The sequence below is a fragment of the Protopterus annectens genome, chromosome 7.part0, assembly GCF_019279795.1.
Source record: "Protopterus annectens isolate FY-2018-M chromosome 7.part0, PAN1.0, whole genome shotgun sequence".
NCBI classification, from domain to species: domain Eukaryota; kingdom Metazoa; phylum Chordata; order Ceratodontiformes; family Protopteridae; genus Protopterus; species Protopterus annectens.
Genome location: NC_056739.1, coordinates 148,455,951 through 148,469,175, shown reverse-complemented (window position 1 = coordinate 148,469,175; position 13,225 = coordinate 148,455,951). Strand labels below are relative to the sequence as shown.

General features: G+C 45.1%; 1 protein-coding gene across 7 annotated transcripts in view; it reads left to right on the top strand.

Annotated features, from left to right (window-relative positions):
• Nucleotides 1–13,225, top strand: part of FKBP5 (FKBP prolyl isomerase 5) — a 1,213,834-nt gene that overhangs the window by 576,624 nt on the left and 623,985 nt on the right. For all 7 annotated transcript variants that reach the window (XM_044076599.1, XM_044076596.1, XM_044076597.1 and 4 more), the window contains exon 6: nt 10,706–10,862. In XM_044076599.1, the coding sequence (XP_043932534.1) occupies nt 10,706–10,862 (157 nt within the window). The remainder of the gene's footprint in view (nt 1–10,705; nt 10,863–13,225) is intronic.

Here is a 13,225-nt window from a genome sequence, read left to right as displayed (position 1 = left end):
TGAAAGACATAAGTGAATGGGCATGCCTTCGCTGAAGGTTGGGCATCGGGCTGACAACTCGGCATCATAAAAATCTACTGCCAACCATTAGCGGACCGGAGTTCCGCTGTGGCGACCCCTAACCGGGAAAAGCCGAAAAGACAAACAACAACAGTTTGATTGGCTGCTTATTTTAATTTAAGTGAAGTTCAGATGTTTGATTAATATGATCTGATGAAGGCTTAGTCTGAAAGTGCTTATCATGTATACTGTCTTTTTTTAAATAATAAAGACGTTTTTATTGTCTCCGTGAGTTCTACTTTGACACTGGACTGTTTCACCACGGAGGGAAGGTATCATAAACAGCCTTGGTGTTTTTGCTTTGTTTTGGTTTTCTTGGCTGTTTTTCAGTTCCACGCTGTGATTTTTCATGTGAAGCTCAACTGTGATGTCAATAGCAGATCTAGCTGGTTCAGTGATTGGGACTGGGGCTTCTCCTGGATCTTCTGATTGGATAAGTTCCCTTTCAGATCATCTGGCCTCAGCATTGGTGTTTGACATTGTATAGAGGATTTTGTCTTGATCCGAGACTGGTGTTGGATCGATCTTGATCCTCTCTTCCTTTTGAGAGTCTGTTTCACTGCCTTCGAACAGCCTGCACCAACAGGCTTCAGGCAGTTCCAGACGAAAGGTTGATGCCATTGTCATCATTGCAGCCTCAAAGAAAGAGATCTCAGAAAAAAGCAGATCAGTCCGTACCCCGAACAGGGAATCAGGGATCATGCGATCATAGGAAGTTACTAGGCTATTGGCCCTGAGGCCCTTAGAAGCCTAGCCAAGAATTTAGCCCATGTTCCGACAAGTCAGCACCCGATGCCCCTGTCTAGCAGGTGTTAGATGAGTTTGGAAAGTGCACTTATGCTTCAACCATGCTTGCCCTATATGCGCTAAATTATATGGTACATTTGAATAGGCTTCAGAGAGATCTAATTTTTGAAATTTCCAAGTTGGTGTCATCTCAATCTTTGATAGAGACACTTAAGACCTTGGAGACTCAGTTGACCACTGTGCAATCCATCTCCATCTGCATCATATGGAATACAGCAGATGGTATGGCTTTCATGGCAGGCACAAGCAGTGCAGTTTGCCATCTTGCCTTGATGCACCTCACTAACTTTGCAGCACGTTTAATACCCTCTTTGATTGGACCATTTTATTTGGTCTCAACGTTAAGGATGCTCTGACTAGGTGTGAGCAAGTCGGCAAGACGTTGTCTGCCATGAGTGTATTTCTCCACCCTGCAGAGGACCTTGTCTAGAAACCAGAGAGGGGAGGAAGATATTCTTCAGTAAAGCACAACACTTTTCTCAGGATACTCCAGCTGAGGGTGCCGCTCCAAGGCAGAGGAGGCCATTTTAATGGAAGCCATCCTGAGGGAGGGGTACCCTGCAGAACCAGGGCTTCAAAGGATCTTTTTCTGGTAAGTTGTTCCAGTGCTCCTGAAAATTTGCCTGGCTGCTGCACTCTGGAGGCAGTCAAGGGGCACTTGTCTCTCCACCTACATGGTTGAAAGGCCATCACGTCTCATTCCTGGGTGTTGAGAGTTATTTACAGAGGCTACACAATTCCCTTTCAGTCTTCTTCAAGTTCGAAACAAAAAAAAATCTCTTCTAGGCATACCACTCTATCAACAAAGAAACACAACGGCAGAGATTCAACAGCAGCTCATGAAACATCTCATCCTAGAAGTTCCACTAAAGTAGACAAGATTCAGGGTCTATTCAAGATTCTTTTTAGTGTCAAAGTGAAACCAGGATTTCAGATCCATTTTGAAACTAAGCATGTTGAACCTCATTGTGACACTTACCAAATTCCTGATATTGACTGTGCAGTCCATTTTACCTCTTGTGAGGAAGGATGATTGGTTGTGCTTGGTGGATCTGAAAGATGTTTACTATCTCATAAAGATAAAAAAGCATCCCATCTGCACATCAGTGTTTTGGTGATGAGAGCGATCCTTCTAGCATTACAGGCCTTTTAAGACTGTCTCCCTAAAGTGTAATAGCTGTATAGCTTGACAACACTGGAGTGGTTTGGTACATAAACAAGCAAGATGTAACCTGATCCTACCCTTAGTTTCAAGAAGCCATGAGAGTGTGGCATTGAGTGATGTCCTCACGATGCTTTCTCATAGCAGTGCAAATCCCAGGGAAATCCAGCATTCTATATGATAGTCAGAGCAGAAGTATTTTGATGCCTCACAAGTGGTCCTTCAGTCCATCAATGGAAGTTCAGATTTTTCAGCCACTGGAGTCGACCTTGCTGTAAACTGTTTGCTACCCCCATTCATTACCAAAACGATCAAGTTGATTGCCTTAATTCCCTGCAAGGTGTAGCCACAAAGGGATGCTTTTCTGCATACTTCGCCCGAGGGTCTCCTTTACACCTACTCACCAAAACCCAGGATGATCAACTTTACAAAGGAAGCAGTTCCTTGCAGAGCAGCCATAATATTCATAGCCCCCTTCTGGCCTAGAGAAGTGTATTACCTTTTTCTGTGGCCTGATTTGTCACACCTCCCTTGGGTTCCGCATCTCATTCCACATTTGATTTCCTGTCCATCAGGCCAGCCTTTCTTGAATTCAGAGTTCATTAGGTTGACCACTTGGTCCCTCCAATTCCAATGATGGACAGAGATACCAAACACTCCAAAAGGGTTGTGCATATTTTTCCTTATCTCAGAAACCCCCCTAATCGGTGAATATATGCTAGTAAATGGAAAATACTTTCTTTTTGAGCCTCTTCTAAGGGCCTGGACCCATTTTCTGCTCCTTAGCAGGGTTTTTTTTTACTCTGGGCTCAGCTACTCCACTATTAAAGTTTAGATGGTGGCCATTTCAGATTTTCACATTGATCAAGAGCATATATCTATTGTCCCTCTCAGACCAAGGCCTTTCTGAGGAGCACTTTCCTACTCAGGCCTCCTGTGAGAGATCCTATTCCTTCTTGGGATTTGCCCTTTCTTCTTCAAGTTTTGTCATATGCTCCTTGGTAGCCAGCAAGTACAGTAAATGTAAAGTTCGTTCTTTAAAAAACTCTCTCCTTCACTGCTGTTACTTCTGCTAGAACAGTTTCAGAGCTCCAAGCATTATCATACAACTCCCCTTACCTTATCTTTCACAAAGCTAGGCTCTCTTTGTGGACAGATCCAGCCTTCTTGCTTAATGTGGTCTGTGAGTGTAAATTAATCCAGTCAATTCAGTTACGAGTTTTCTTCCCAAATTTCAGCAACATTGGAAAGTATATGCCTCATTGCCTAGATATTCACAGTCAACTGAGAGTTTATTTGGATAGGACTAAACAAATCAGGAGGTCAGGCCATATTTTCATGTTTTTTTCTAAGATCACTTTGTCCGTGGCTTTCTGATTGCATATCTTTTGTTTATTCTGTGAAAGGTATGCCAGTATCCAGTAAGTCAAAAGCCCATTGCAGCAGTGCAGTTACCACCTGCACAGCTTTTTTGGCTGTGCTTCCATGGATAATACATGTGCAGCAGCCACCTGGTCTACCACTCATACTTTTGTATACACTGTATTCGCTCTAGATCCAAGACATCCTTTGGCTCCACCATTTTATGGAAAGTTCTCAGCTAATAATACCCAATTATCTGGCTGAGGACTGTGTCCCACAGGTTGAGGTGGATGTTAAAGACAACATTGGATAGGAAAGTTTTCTACTTACCAGAATGCTAGGTCAATATTTTCTTCCTCCATCTGTCTCAATCATCCCTCCCTCTCTGTCGCCCTTACAAATTGTCATTGGTAAATTCATGGCTATTCGAAGACTTTGTAGATGTTTCTGAGTTCTGCTTTGGGATACCTTTGGTCTATTTTCCATATATTGTTGGGGGAAATTCCAAGTATAGGTGTGGGCAAACTTGATCTAACTAAGGAGATTTAGGTGTGCAGTACATTGTGAGAGAAGAGGTAGAACTTTGGAGCTGAATATTTTGATCTGACTGCTTTGAATCTGAATGGATCCAATAACTCACTGCTTAAAATAGATGGAAGAAGGCAATACAAAGCTAGCATTATGAAAAGTATATAACTTTCAATGTTATGTAGTCCTGTCTCGCCTACATTCTTACCCATGGGTTCAGAGCCGAATATCGGCTCCGATTCGGCCGATTTTACTAGCTCGAAGTCTCTCATTGGCTGGGCTAAGCAGGTATCCCATGGTGCACTGCTCCATATCTCCAGATCTCGTTTGCCACTCGCGTAGCTTGGACATGGTCTCGCTTGGCTGTGGCTAAGTACCCTCGGTTTTTCTTGTTTTAAGAAAAGTTTGATTCCTATCAAAAGCTATTTTCATAGCTAATTGTCTAAAAGTTTGTCTAAGTTTGTCAAGAATTGTGATTGTGTGATTGTTGTATGATATCCCACTGACTGTTCCCTCAGGCTAGGCCCGTTTCAGTTAGAGAGCCTAGTTCTCCTCTGTTTGCTTTTTGTGTGAGTATGGTCTAGACCGTTTAAGTTAGAGGTTTGGGCTTTCCTTTTCCTTGTGGTTTTTCAATCCCTTGTTCAGAGTTTGTACTTGATCTTTGGTATGTGTCTGATCACTGTTTTAGTGTTGGTTACTATTTAGCGTTGTTCCCGCTTTTTATAAAGTGAACGCCTGTGTATTGTTTTCAGACTTGGTTTTGCATTGTGGGCATAGTAGTTAAGATGTCTAAGGATCCCAAGGAGCACAAACCTTCAGGTTTTAAAAAGTGCTCTAAATGTGGGTACAAAATGTCCATTACCGATGGGCATTCCATTTGTGTCTATTGCTTGGGAGCCATCCATCTGCAGGAATCCTGCAGTTTTTGTCATACGTTCAGCCCTAGAGTTCTCCAAGAGAGAAAGAATAAGCTAATTTTAAAGGGATTATTGAAACCCTCTTTTGAAGAGGCTATCGATTCGTCTTCCAGTGGAAAGTCAAAATCTGGCAAGTCAAAGAAGACATCTCTGGCTCCGTCAGCTTCATCGGAGCCCCCAGAGAAAATCTCAAAAACTGCATCAACCTCCTCAGCTCCACTGTCCTCGGGGCCGCAGGAATGGTCGGTATTGACGGAACCGGCGTCGGCTCCAATTGTATTGGAACCTCCTAGGAGCCGATCGCCCAGTCTCAGACCAGCTTCTCCTGAGAGGAGATCTCATTCTCCATCCCTGTCCTCCACATCCTCCAGGACCCTTTCAGATGTGGATGCTGATAGGGTGGTTCAGAGGCTCCTCCAGTCACCGGTTTTGGCAAAATTGTTTTCGGCTCCGGCCCAGTTGGCTCTGGAGCCCGTCCCAACCCCGTCTTCGATCATTCCTCCTCCAAGCGCATCTCTGTCTTTGGAGCCGGAGTGTTCCGCGCCGTGTGATGTTTCTAGGCTGGCTCCAATGCCCCATTTGGCTCCATCCGTGCCGGCATCGTCTCCGACCCCGTTGGCTCCATCCTCGGGGTTCGGGACTCGGGATTCTTCTGTCAGGCCCAAGGGGGACATCTCGGGGCTTATTTCGGTCCCGAGCCTCCCTCTCGATGCATCGGCTCGGGGAACTCTGACCCTCGTCATGGCCTCGGAGACTGGTCGCTCCTCGGATTCGGGGGGGGGCCAGCCTTCGAGGCTATGCAGACTGCGCTGGCCATATCGTCAGCTACATCAGGCGGGTTGGTCACTCTGTCCCCCACCACTCCGGTGAGAGCTTCTGATCACCACCCATCCATGGACAGCAGAGCACCAGGGCCTAGGGATACCCCCACGAGTGGTCCCCAAATTTCTGAGGGTCCCTCAGAGTTCGTGCCTGAGGAGCCCCCAAGAAAGAAAACGTGCAAGAGGAAGCACATAGACTCCCAGGATGAGTCCCTCACCTCTGATACTGACTTTGAGGAATTGGAGGGGTCCCCCAAGTCATCCTCTGATGATGTTTCCTTCTCCGATATCCTGGAGATACTGAAACAAAGAGGTGACTGGCCTTCCAAAGCCCCTTCCGAGGAGGAGTCAGTATTCCTTAAGGCATTTGGTGCTCAGCCCTCCACCTCCTGGGTGTCTCCACCCTTCGATGAACTCCTTGACCTGATTTGTTGAAGAGTGTGGGAGAACCCTGATTCTGTGGAGCCCATGCCCAGGCGTCAAAACAAGTTTCTTTCCGCCCCCCCAGAGCAAAGAGTTTCTGTCTAAAGGAGTCCCTGTAGATGCCATGGTGGTGGCGGCAGCCACTCAGAAGGAAGTAGCAGTCTTCTTCATCCGTCCATCCTCCTAACAAGGAGTCTAGGACCATGGATCGGTACGGGAAGTGTACCCTGTCATCAGCAACCTTTACATTACGGTCGCTGAATTACCTGTCTCACTTTACTCGGCTCCAGAGAGATCTCCTCAAAGAGTTAGGAGATACTCTTCTTGGTAGCGTTCCTGAGGCGCTGGCTCAGATGGTTAATGCCCAGGTATCTACCCTCAACTCCATTGTTAACTCATCCATGTGGCTCATTTCGTATGCAGCTGAGGGAGCAAGTAGGGCAGCAAGCTCAGGGATCGCCCTTAGAAGGCAAGCCTGGCTGCGCCTGTGTCACTTTACGGAGGCCTTCAAGTCTTCCTTTACTGACACCCCCTTTGATGATTCCTCTTTGTTTGGGACCAAAGTGAAAGACACCCTCACCAGGTGCGAGCAAGAGTGAAAGACCCTGTTTGCCGTAGGGGTTCATTTTTCCCTTCCTTCTAGGCCTTATCCCAAGGCCCAGCGGGGGGGAGATGTGGTTCAAGAAATCATAGAGGTTTTTTCCTGCCGCACAAGGTGAACCCCCCTCCAGAGGCAGGGGAGGGGTGGTTATTCAGGGAGATGTCGCCCCAGAGGCAGAGGGGGCCCCCCACAATTCGGGAGACTGCGATTACTTTCGTGGCTCTCCATACTCTTGTTCCTGAGGGTGTGCCCGACTGCGCTTATCCGGAGCCAGTTGGGGGTCGAATTTCCTTATATCCGGAAGCCTGAGAAAGCATTACCCAGGACCGATGGGTATTACAGATAATTTCCGGTGGTTATCACATTCCACTTTCATCAGACCCCCCGCCAATCAGAAAAATCCCAGACATTCCACCCAGTCAAAGGGATCAAGCAACCTCAGATGTCTCAAAGCTGCTAGAAAAAGGAGCCATCCAGCATGTCCCCTCAGACCAAATCGGATTAGGGACTTACTCAGGATTCTTTTTGGTGCCGAAAAGAACAGGGGACCTGTAACCCATACTAGATCTCAGCCAACTGAACAACAACGTACACAAATCCAAGTTCAGTATGGTCACACTACAATCGATTCTCCCATTGTTGGGAGAGGAGGTATGGATGTGCTCCATCACCTCAAGGATGCTTACTGCCATGTGAAAATGGACAGAGCATCCAGGAGTCACCTATGCTTCCGGCTGGGAGCCAGTCATTTCCAGTTTCGAGCCCTGCCCTTTGGTCTCACCACAGCCCCCAGCGTGTTCACCAAGTGTATGACGGTGGTGACGGCTCACTTGAGACATCAGGGATTCCAGGTGTTTCCGTATCTGGATGACTGGCTCCTTACCGCCCCCACCAGGCATCAACTAGTTCAAACCAGGGACGCTACCATCACTCTATGTCACCAGTTGGGTATAACAATAAATTGGGAAAAATCTGCTGTATTGCCCTCGCAGTATGTCACCTTTATAGGTGCAGAATTAGACACCATTCGAATGCGAGCATTTTTACTGCAAGAAAGGATCAGAGTCTTACAACAACAGATACACATGCTGATGCCCCTAAAACAAACAAAGGCAAGATGGGTTCTCCAGCTCCTAGGGTCCATGGCAGCAACAATCATGTTGGTCCCTCTAGTGAGATTGCACATGAGAATTCTCCAATGGCTCCTCTTTGTTCAATGGTCTTTCCAAAGACTTCCACTGTCTCATCCCATCTTGCTCACAGACAGATGCAAGCAGGACCTCGGTTGGTGGCTGCGCACCAGCAATTTGGACAGGGGAAGGCCCTTCGTTCCACCCATCCCGGTTGCCACGATGACCATGGACGCCTCCCAGATGGGGTGGGGGGGCATTTTCTTGGCAGGACAGCCAAGGCACGTGGCAAGAACATGAGATACATCTGCATATAAACGTCCTAGAGATGAGAGCAGTGCTGCTTGTGTTGCAGGCACTTCAGAGTGTTCTTCCTCTGGGGACGATTGCGATACACTCAGACAACATGTCAGTAGTGTGGTATCTGAACAAGCAAGAGGGAACCAGGTCTTACCCTCTGTGCAGAGAGGCCATGCGAGTGTGGCATTGGGCAGTAACTTCCCAAAGGTTTCTGGTGGCAATGCATATTCCGGGGAAGTCCAACGTGATTGCGGACAGGCTAAGCAGAGCTATTCTGATGCCTTACGAGTGGTCCCTGAATCGCCTGGTTGCAGAGAGAATCTTCAGCAGATGGGGTCAGCCTTGCTGCAACCTTTTTGCCAGCCCCCTCAATGCGAAATGCAGCAACTACTTCACGCTGATCCCCCCACAGGGGGAGTCATCCAGGGATGCTCTGGTTCATGGTTGGCCCTCCAGTCTGCTTTATGCTTTCCCTCCGTTTCCCCTGCTGTCAAAGGTGATTCAGAAAGCGCAATCCTTGGGAAGCAGAATCATTCTGATTGCTCCACACTGGCCTCACCAAGTTTGGTTTCCCTTTCTTCAGCAATTCATTGTGGACACTCCTTGGACTCTGGACCCTCAGCCAGATTTACTGACACATATGTCGGGACAGTTCCACCCCTCCCTGATGACCCTCCGGTTGACAGCCTGGCTACTCCACTTCCATCGTTAGTCAGACTTCATAATTTCTCACCAGAAGTGGTTCATATATTATCATCCTCTCATAAACCATCCACTAGAAAGATTTATTCTAGTAAATGGAAAAGGTTTTCTATCTGGGCACATACCAGAGGCATTGATCCTTACACAGCTCCAATCGCTTCAGTCCTGGGGTTTTTGTCTATGCTTTTCCATCAGGGTTCCGCATCAGCCACCATCAAAGTTCAACTGGCAGCGATCTCTAATTTCCATGTAGCGAATGAGCCTAGTCTCATGGCGCATAGACTATGCAAGGTGTTCCTGAAGGGTACCCTGTTGCTCCGTCCCCCGGTATCCAAAACAATCATGCCCTGGGATCTCAATTTTGTTCTACAAGCCCTTACTTTACCACCTTTCGAGCCTGCAGCTACCTGCGAATTGAAATTCTTGACCTGGAAAACAGCCTTCACAGCCGAGTGCTCCTCCAGGCGTCTTCTGCAGTTAACCCCTACTGGTCCTCTAGGCGTCAAATATGGATTGTTCATATTTGCATTAATAATTCCAAAACCATGTTACTTACAAGGTACCAGGATATTTTGTCTTGAGCCATATGTGATGGCAAACACAACTCTATTGATATTTGACCTCTTTCAATGAGAGTTTTCTAGAACTCTAAGGTGATAACTTAGTTTTTAAAGGCTTAAGCCACGCCCACTAGGGGTTAAAGGTGCACACTCAAAAGAGCTGCTCCGGAGTGAATGAGTTAACAGCAATCACTTCAGCAAGGTGAGTTTCAGAAATTCAAGCCCTCTCTATCAAACCTCCATATTTAATCTTCCATAAAGATAGGGTCTCTCTTAGACCAAACCCTTCATTCCTTCCTAAAGTGGCTTCCGTGTCTAACCTAAATCAATCCATTGAGCTGCCTGTCTTCTTTCCCCACTTTTCTAACAAGGCAGAATTTAGATTCCACCAGTTGGATGTACACAGACAATTACGCTTCTATCTGCACCGAACAAAAGATATCCGGAAGTCTGACCAACTTTTTGTTTCCTTTTCAGAAAACCGAATGGGTTCCCCGGTCTCCAGGGTCACCCTGTCTAGATGGATATCTAGTTGTATATCTTTCATATATCAAGCAGGAGGTAAAGATCTGCCATTTCCGGTCAAGGCTCACTCTTCTCGGGCTGTTTCCACATTCACAGCCTATCAAGCTAGATTGTCAATGGATGATATATGTGCTGCAGCTACTTGGGCTTCTCCTCACACTTTTGTTTCTCATTACAAATTGGATGTGGTCTCCAGGGGCAGGTCTTCCTTTGGCTCCACAGTTCTCAGGAGTATTTTCCTATGAGCCACCCAGGATGTAGGTGCTAGGGACGCTGTCCCACAGGTAAGAATGTAGGTGAGATAGGACTACATAACATCAAGAAGTTATGTACTCACCATAACGTTCGATGTATGTAGTCCATCTCGCCTCACATTCTTACTTACCCTCCCACCTTCCCCTTTCCTGGAGGATTTGGAGGATTTGGAGGTTAGGTTGTTATCTGCAGAGCTCCCTTGCTTAGCTTATTCTTTACCTGGATGTGATGTGTGTATGGAGTACAAATGAGTTTCGCAGCAAACTAGATCTGGGGATATGGAGCAGTGCACCATGGGATACCTGCTTAGCCCAGCCAATGAGAGACTTCGAGCTAGTAAAATCGGTTGAGTCGGAGCCGATATTCGGCTCCGAACCCACGGGTAAGAATGTGAGGTGAGATGGACTACATACATCAAACGTTATGGTGAGTACATAACTTCTTGTTTTCAGCTCTATGGAGAATTCTGTTTACGTTTCACTGTTTTCCATGCATTGCTTGTATTACAGTGTATTAAGAACGTTTCTGTTTTCTGTTTGTGTTTTTATCCAGTTTATCTAGAAGGGCGGTGTAATGGCCAGTTGTTTGATCGCCGAGATGTGAAATATGTGATTGGAGAAGGAGAAGATCATAACATTCCCAGTGGTGTTGATAAAGCTTTGGAGAAAATGCAAAAGGGAGAATACTGCCTCCTACATCTTAAATCACAGTAAGGCACATTTTCATTATATATGTTGATTTAATTCTAGTGTCTCACCCAGAAATAGAATGTAAAATGCATACAGAACATTTGAAAATCAGTGATGCAGAACTTCAACATTGTTTCAACAAAAAAAAGGGGTCAATATGGAATCAATGAAAGGGCTACAATCCTTTTAGTTGAATGTAGTGGTCTTTTTCTTAATTTAGGATTAAACAAGCATATCAGAGGGCAGGTAGTGCAGGTGCTGAGCATGTGCCCGAATCATTTCAGCGAGCTGTCATACGTCATTGTAAAGTAAGAAATGTATGCTAAGTAAATGTTAAGAGTGATGACATTCATAGCTTTGTCTTTTACTGGTGTTCTCTTAAAACATGGTAGAAATTAAACTCAGCCAGACTGAGCATTCCTTTTTGCCTTTCATTCTTTTTCCATAGCCCATGCTTTACAGAATTTTAACTCCTTTGTTCTGTTGGTCTCTGTGGCACTGCTGTGCCGTAGAGGATCACACAGGATCACACAAGAGAAGAAGGTGGTAAAAAATGCAGCCATTAAAGTCTGGTACAGAGCAGAAGTTATCCAGGAAGAAGGGTTCAGGTAGCAAGATCACATAACAAATTGGATTTGGATGGTTCTTTTCTAACGAGTAGAGTACGCTGCGAGTAATTTGGGTTAAAGATCATATGAATACATTTGCGAAAATGTAGAAATGCTTCAAATCATGCAGCAGATTCTTGCCCTTTCTCTTCATTTATTGCCTTTATCTTAAAAATATCAATAATGTTGTTAGTTAAATCCCAGAAGGCTAAAGGTAAGAAGCCGTAACCGCCACTTCTTCCAAGGAATACAAAAACAGATGTCAGCTAATTTTGTTTTCAGCAAGCACTTCTGCAAGAAAGTTACTGTGTCGCCTCTTAGATTTTGTCACCCTTACACAACCGTTTCTTCCTGTCATACATAGGTACCCTTGATGAGGCAATATACTGGGCTTGTGGAACAGCTGATCTGCATCAATCCAGTCCATACACTGTAATCCTTGAACTGAATGCTGAAAATGCTCCTTTTTTAGCAATTTTCATAATTTCTTGCAGGCACCAAATCCTTCCCTCCTCCCAGAATGCACTGCTTTGATCCTTCAGATGTCATTGCTGCTTCTACAGCTGTATATAGATCTTCTGCAGCTCGATCAGCTTAAGCATTACAAATCCTTTTTTGTCAGCTTTGAGACAGAAAAGACATGACTCATAATTTCTATGTTTAACACAGTTCCTTATAGTTTCTTACAACTGCTTCTCAGCTGAAGATAAAAAAAATACTTTTTCATTTGTCACTCGGCACTCCCACTTAGGCTGTTCTCCCTTAACTTTCCTATATTTTCATGCTTTCTTTCCTTTTTACACGTAAAAATATCAGTACATTTAGTATTGTCAGCATTAGCAGCAGAGTTTTTCTGAGCTGACATTAACTGCAATTTGGTATTGTTATTGTTAGTATTTAACATGCAAGCTACTCATATTTTTGATTTGTTGTGATTTTTTTCATTTGTTGAATGAAATACTTTGACTATCCATGATATTTATTTATTTTATAGGTTCATAGGTTCATACGTAGGTACTAGGCTATCGGCCCAAGGGCCTACGCAAGCCAAGCCAACAAGGTTCCCTGGCTTACGCCACCCAAGAAAGTTATTTTCCTGTGCCACTGTCGAGCAGAGACACAGAAGTGATCCCCGGGGTGTATTTCCTATTTCCCATCCACTCATCAAGATTTTTCTTGAAGAGTGCTAATAAAGAACATTGCTTGACATAGATGGGTAGCCTGTTCCAGAGTATGGGAAGTCTCTGGGATAGGAATCTATCCCTCCAGCATGTCCTGTTTGTTGTGGTGACAAGGTTCTTTTGGTTTTAATGCTTAACTTTTGCTTGTTGTTGCTGATAAAATTGATAAGGAAAGAATTGTAGGTGTAAGATTTCCTCTAGGAAACATACACATTATGTGTGGATTGTTTGTTGGTGGATCATTTGACTGCATACTGTAGCATTAATAAATATTTGATTCAGAGTGCTTTATTAGACCAAAAAAATAAGCTAATAGTGAAAGTCGTTTTAAAAGATGATATCCTAAGGAAGTTATTAGGCTGGAGATGAAAATAAGAGAAAAGGAAATAAGGAGGCTAGACACAAAGCTTCAGATATTTTTTTCATCTGACAAGTTTCCTAGATTAGAAATTAGTTCTCTACCAGAACCAGGACCTTCCAGGGCACCATCTGTGCTGTCAGCAACTCCTCCTCTTGGCATAGGAGACCTGATCTTTCAAGATCTTCTGCTCTTCTCAGAGGAGACGGCTGAGCAGCTTCTTCTAAGAGCAAGAG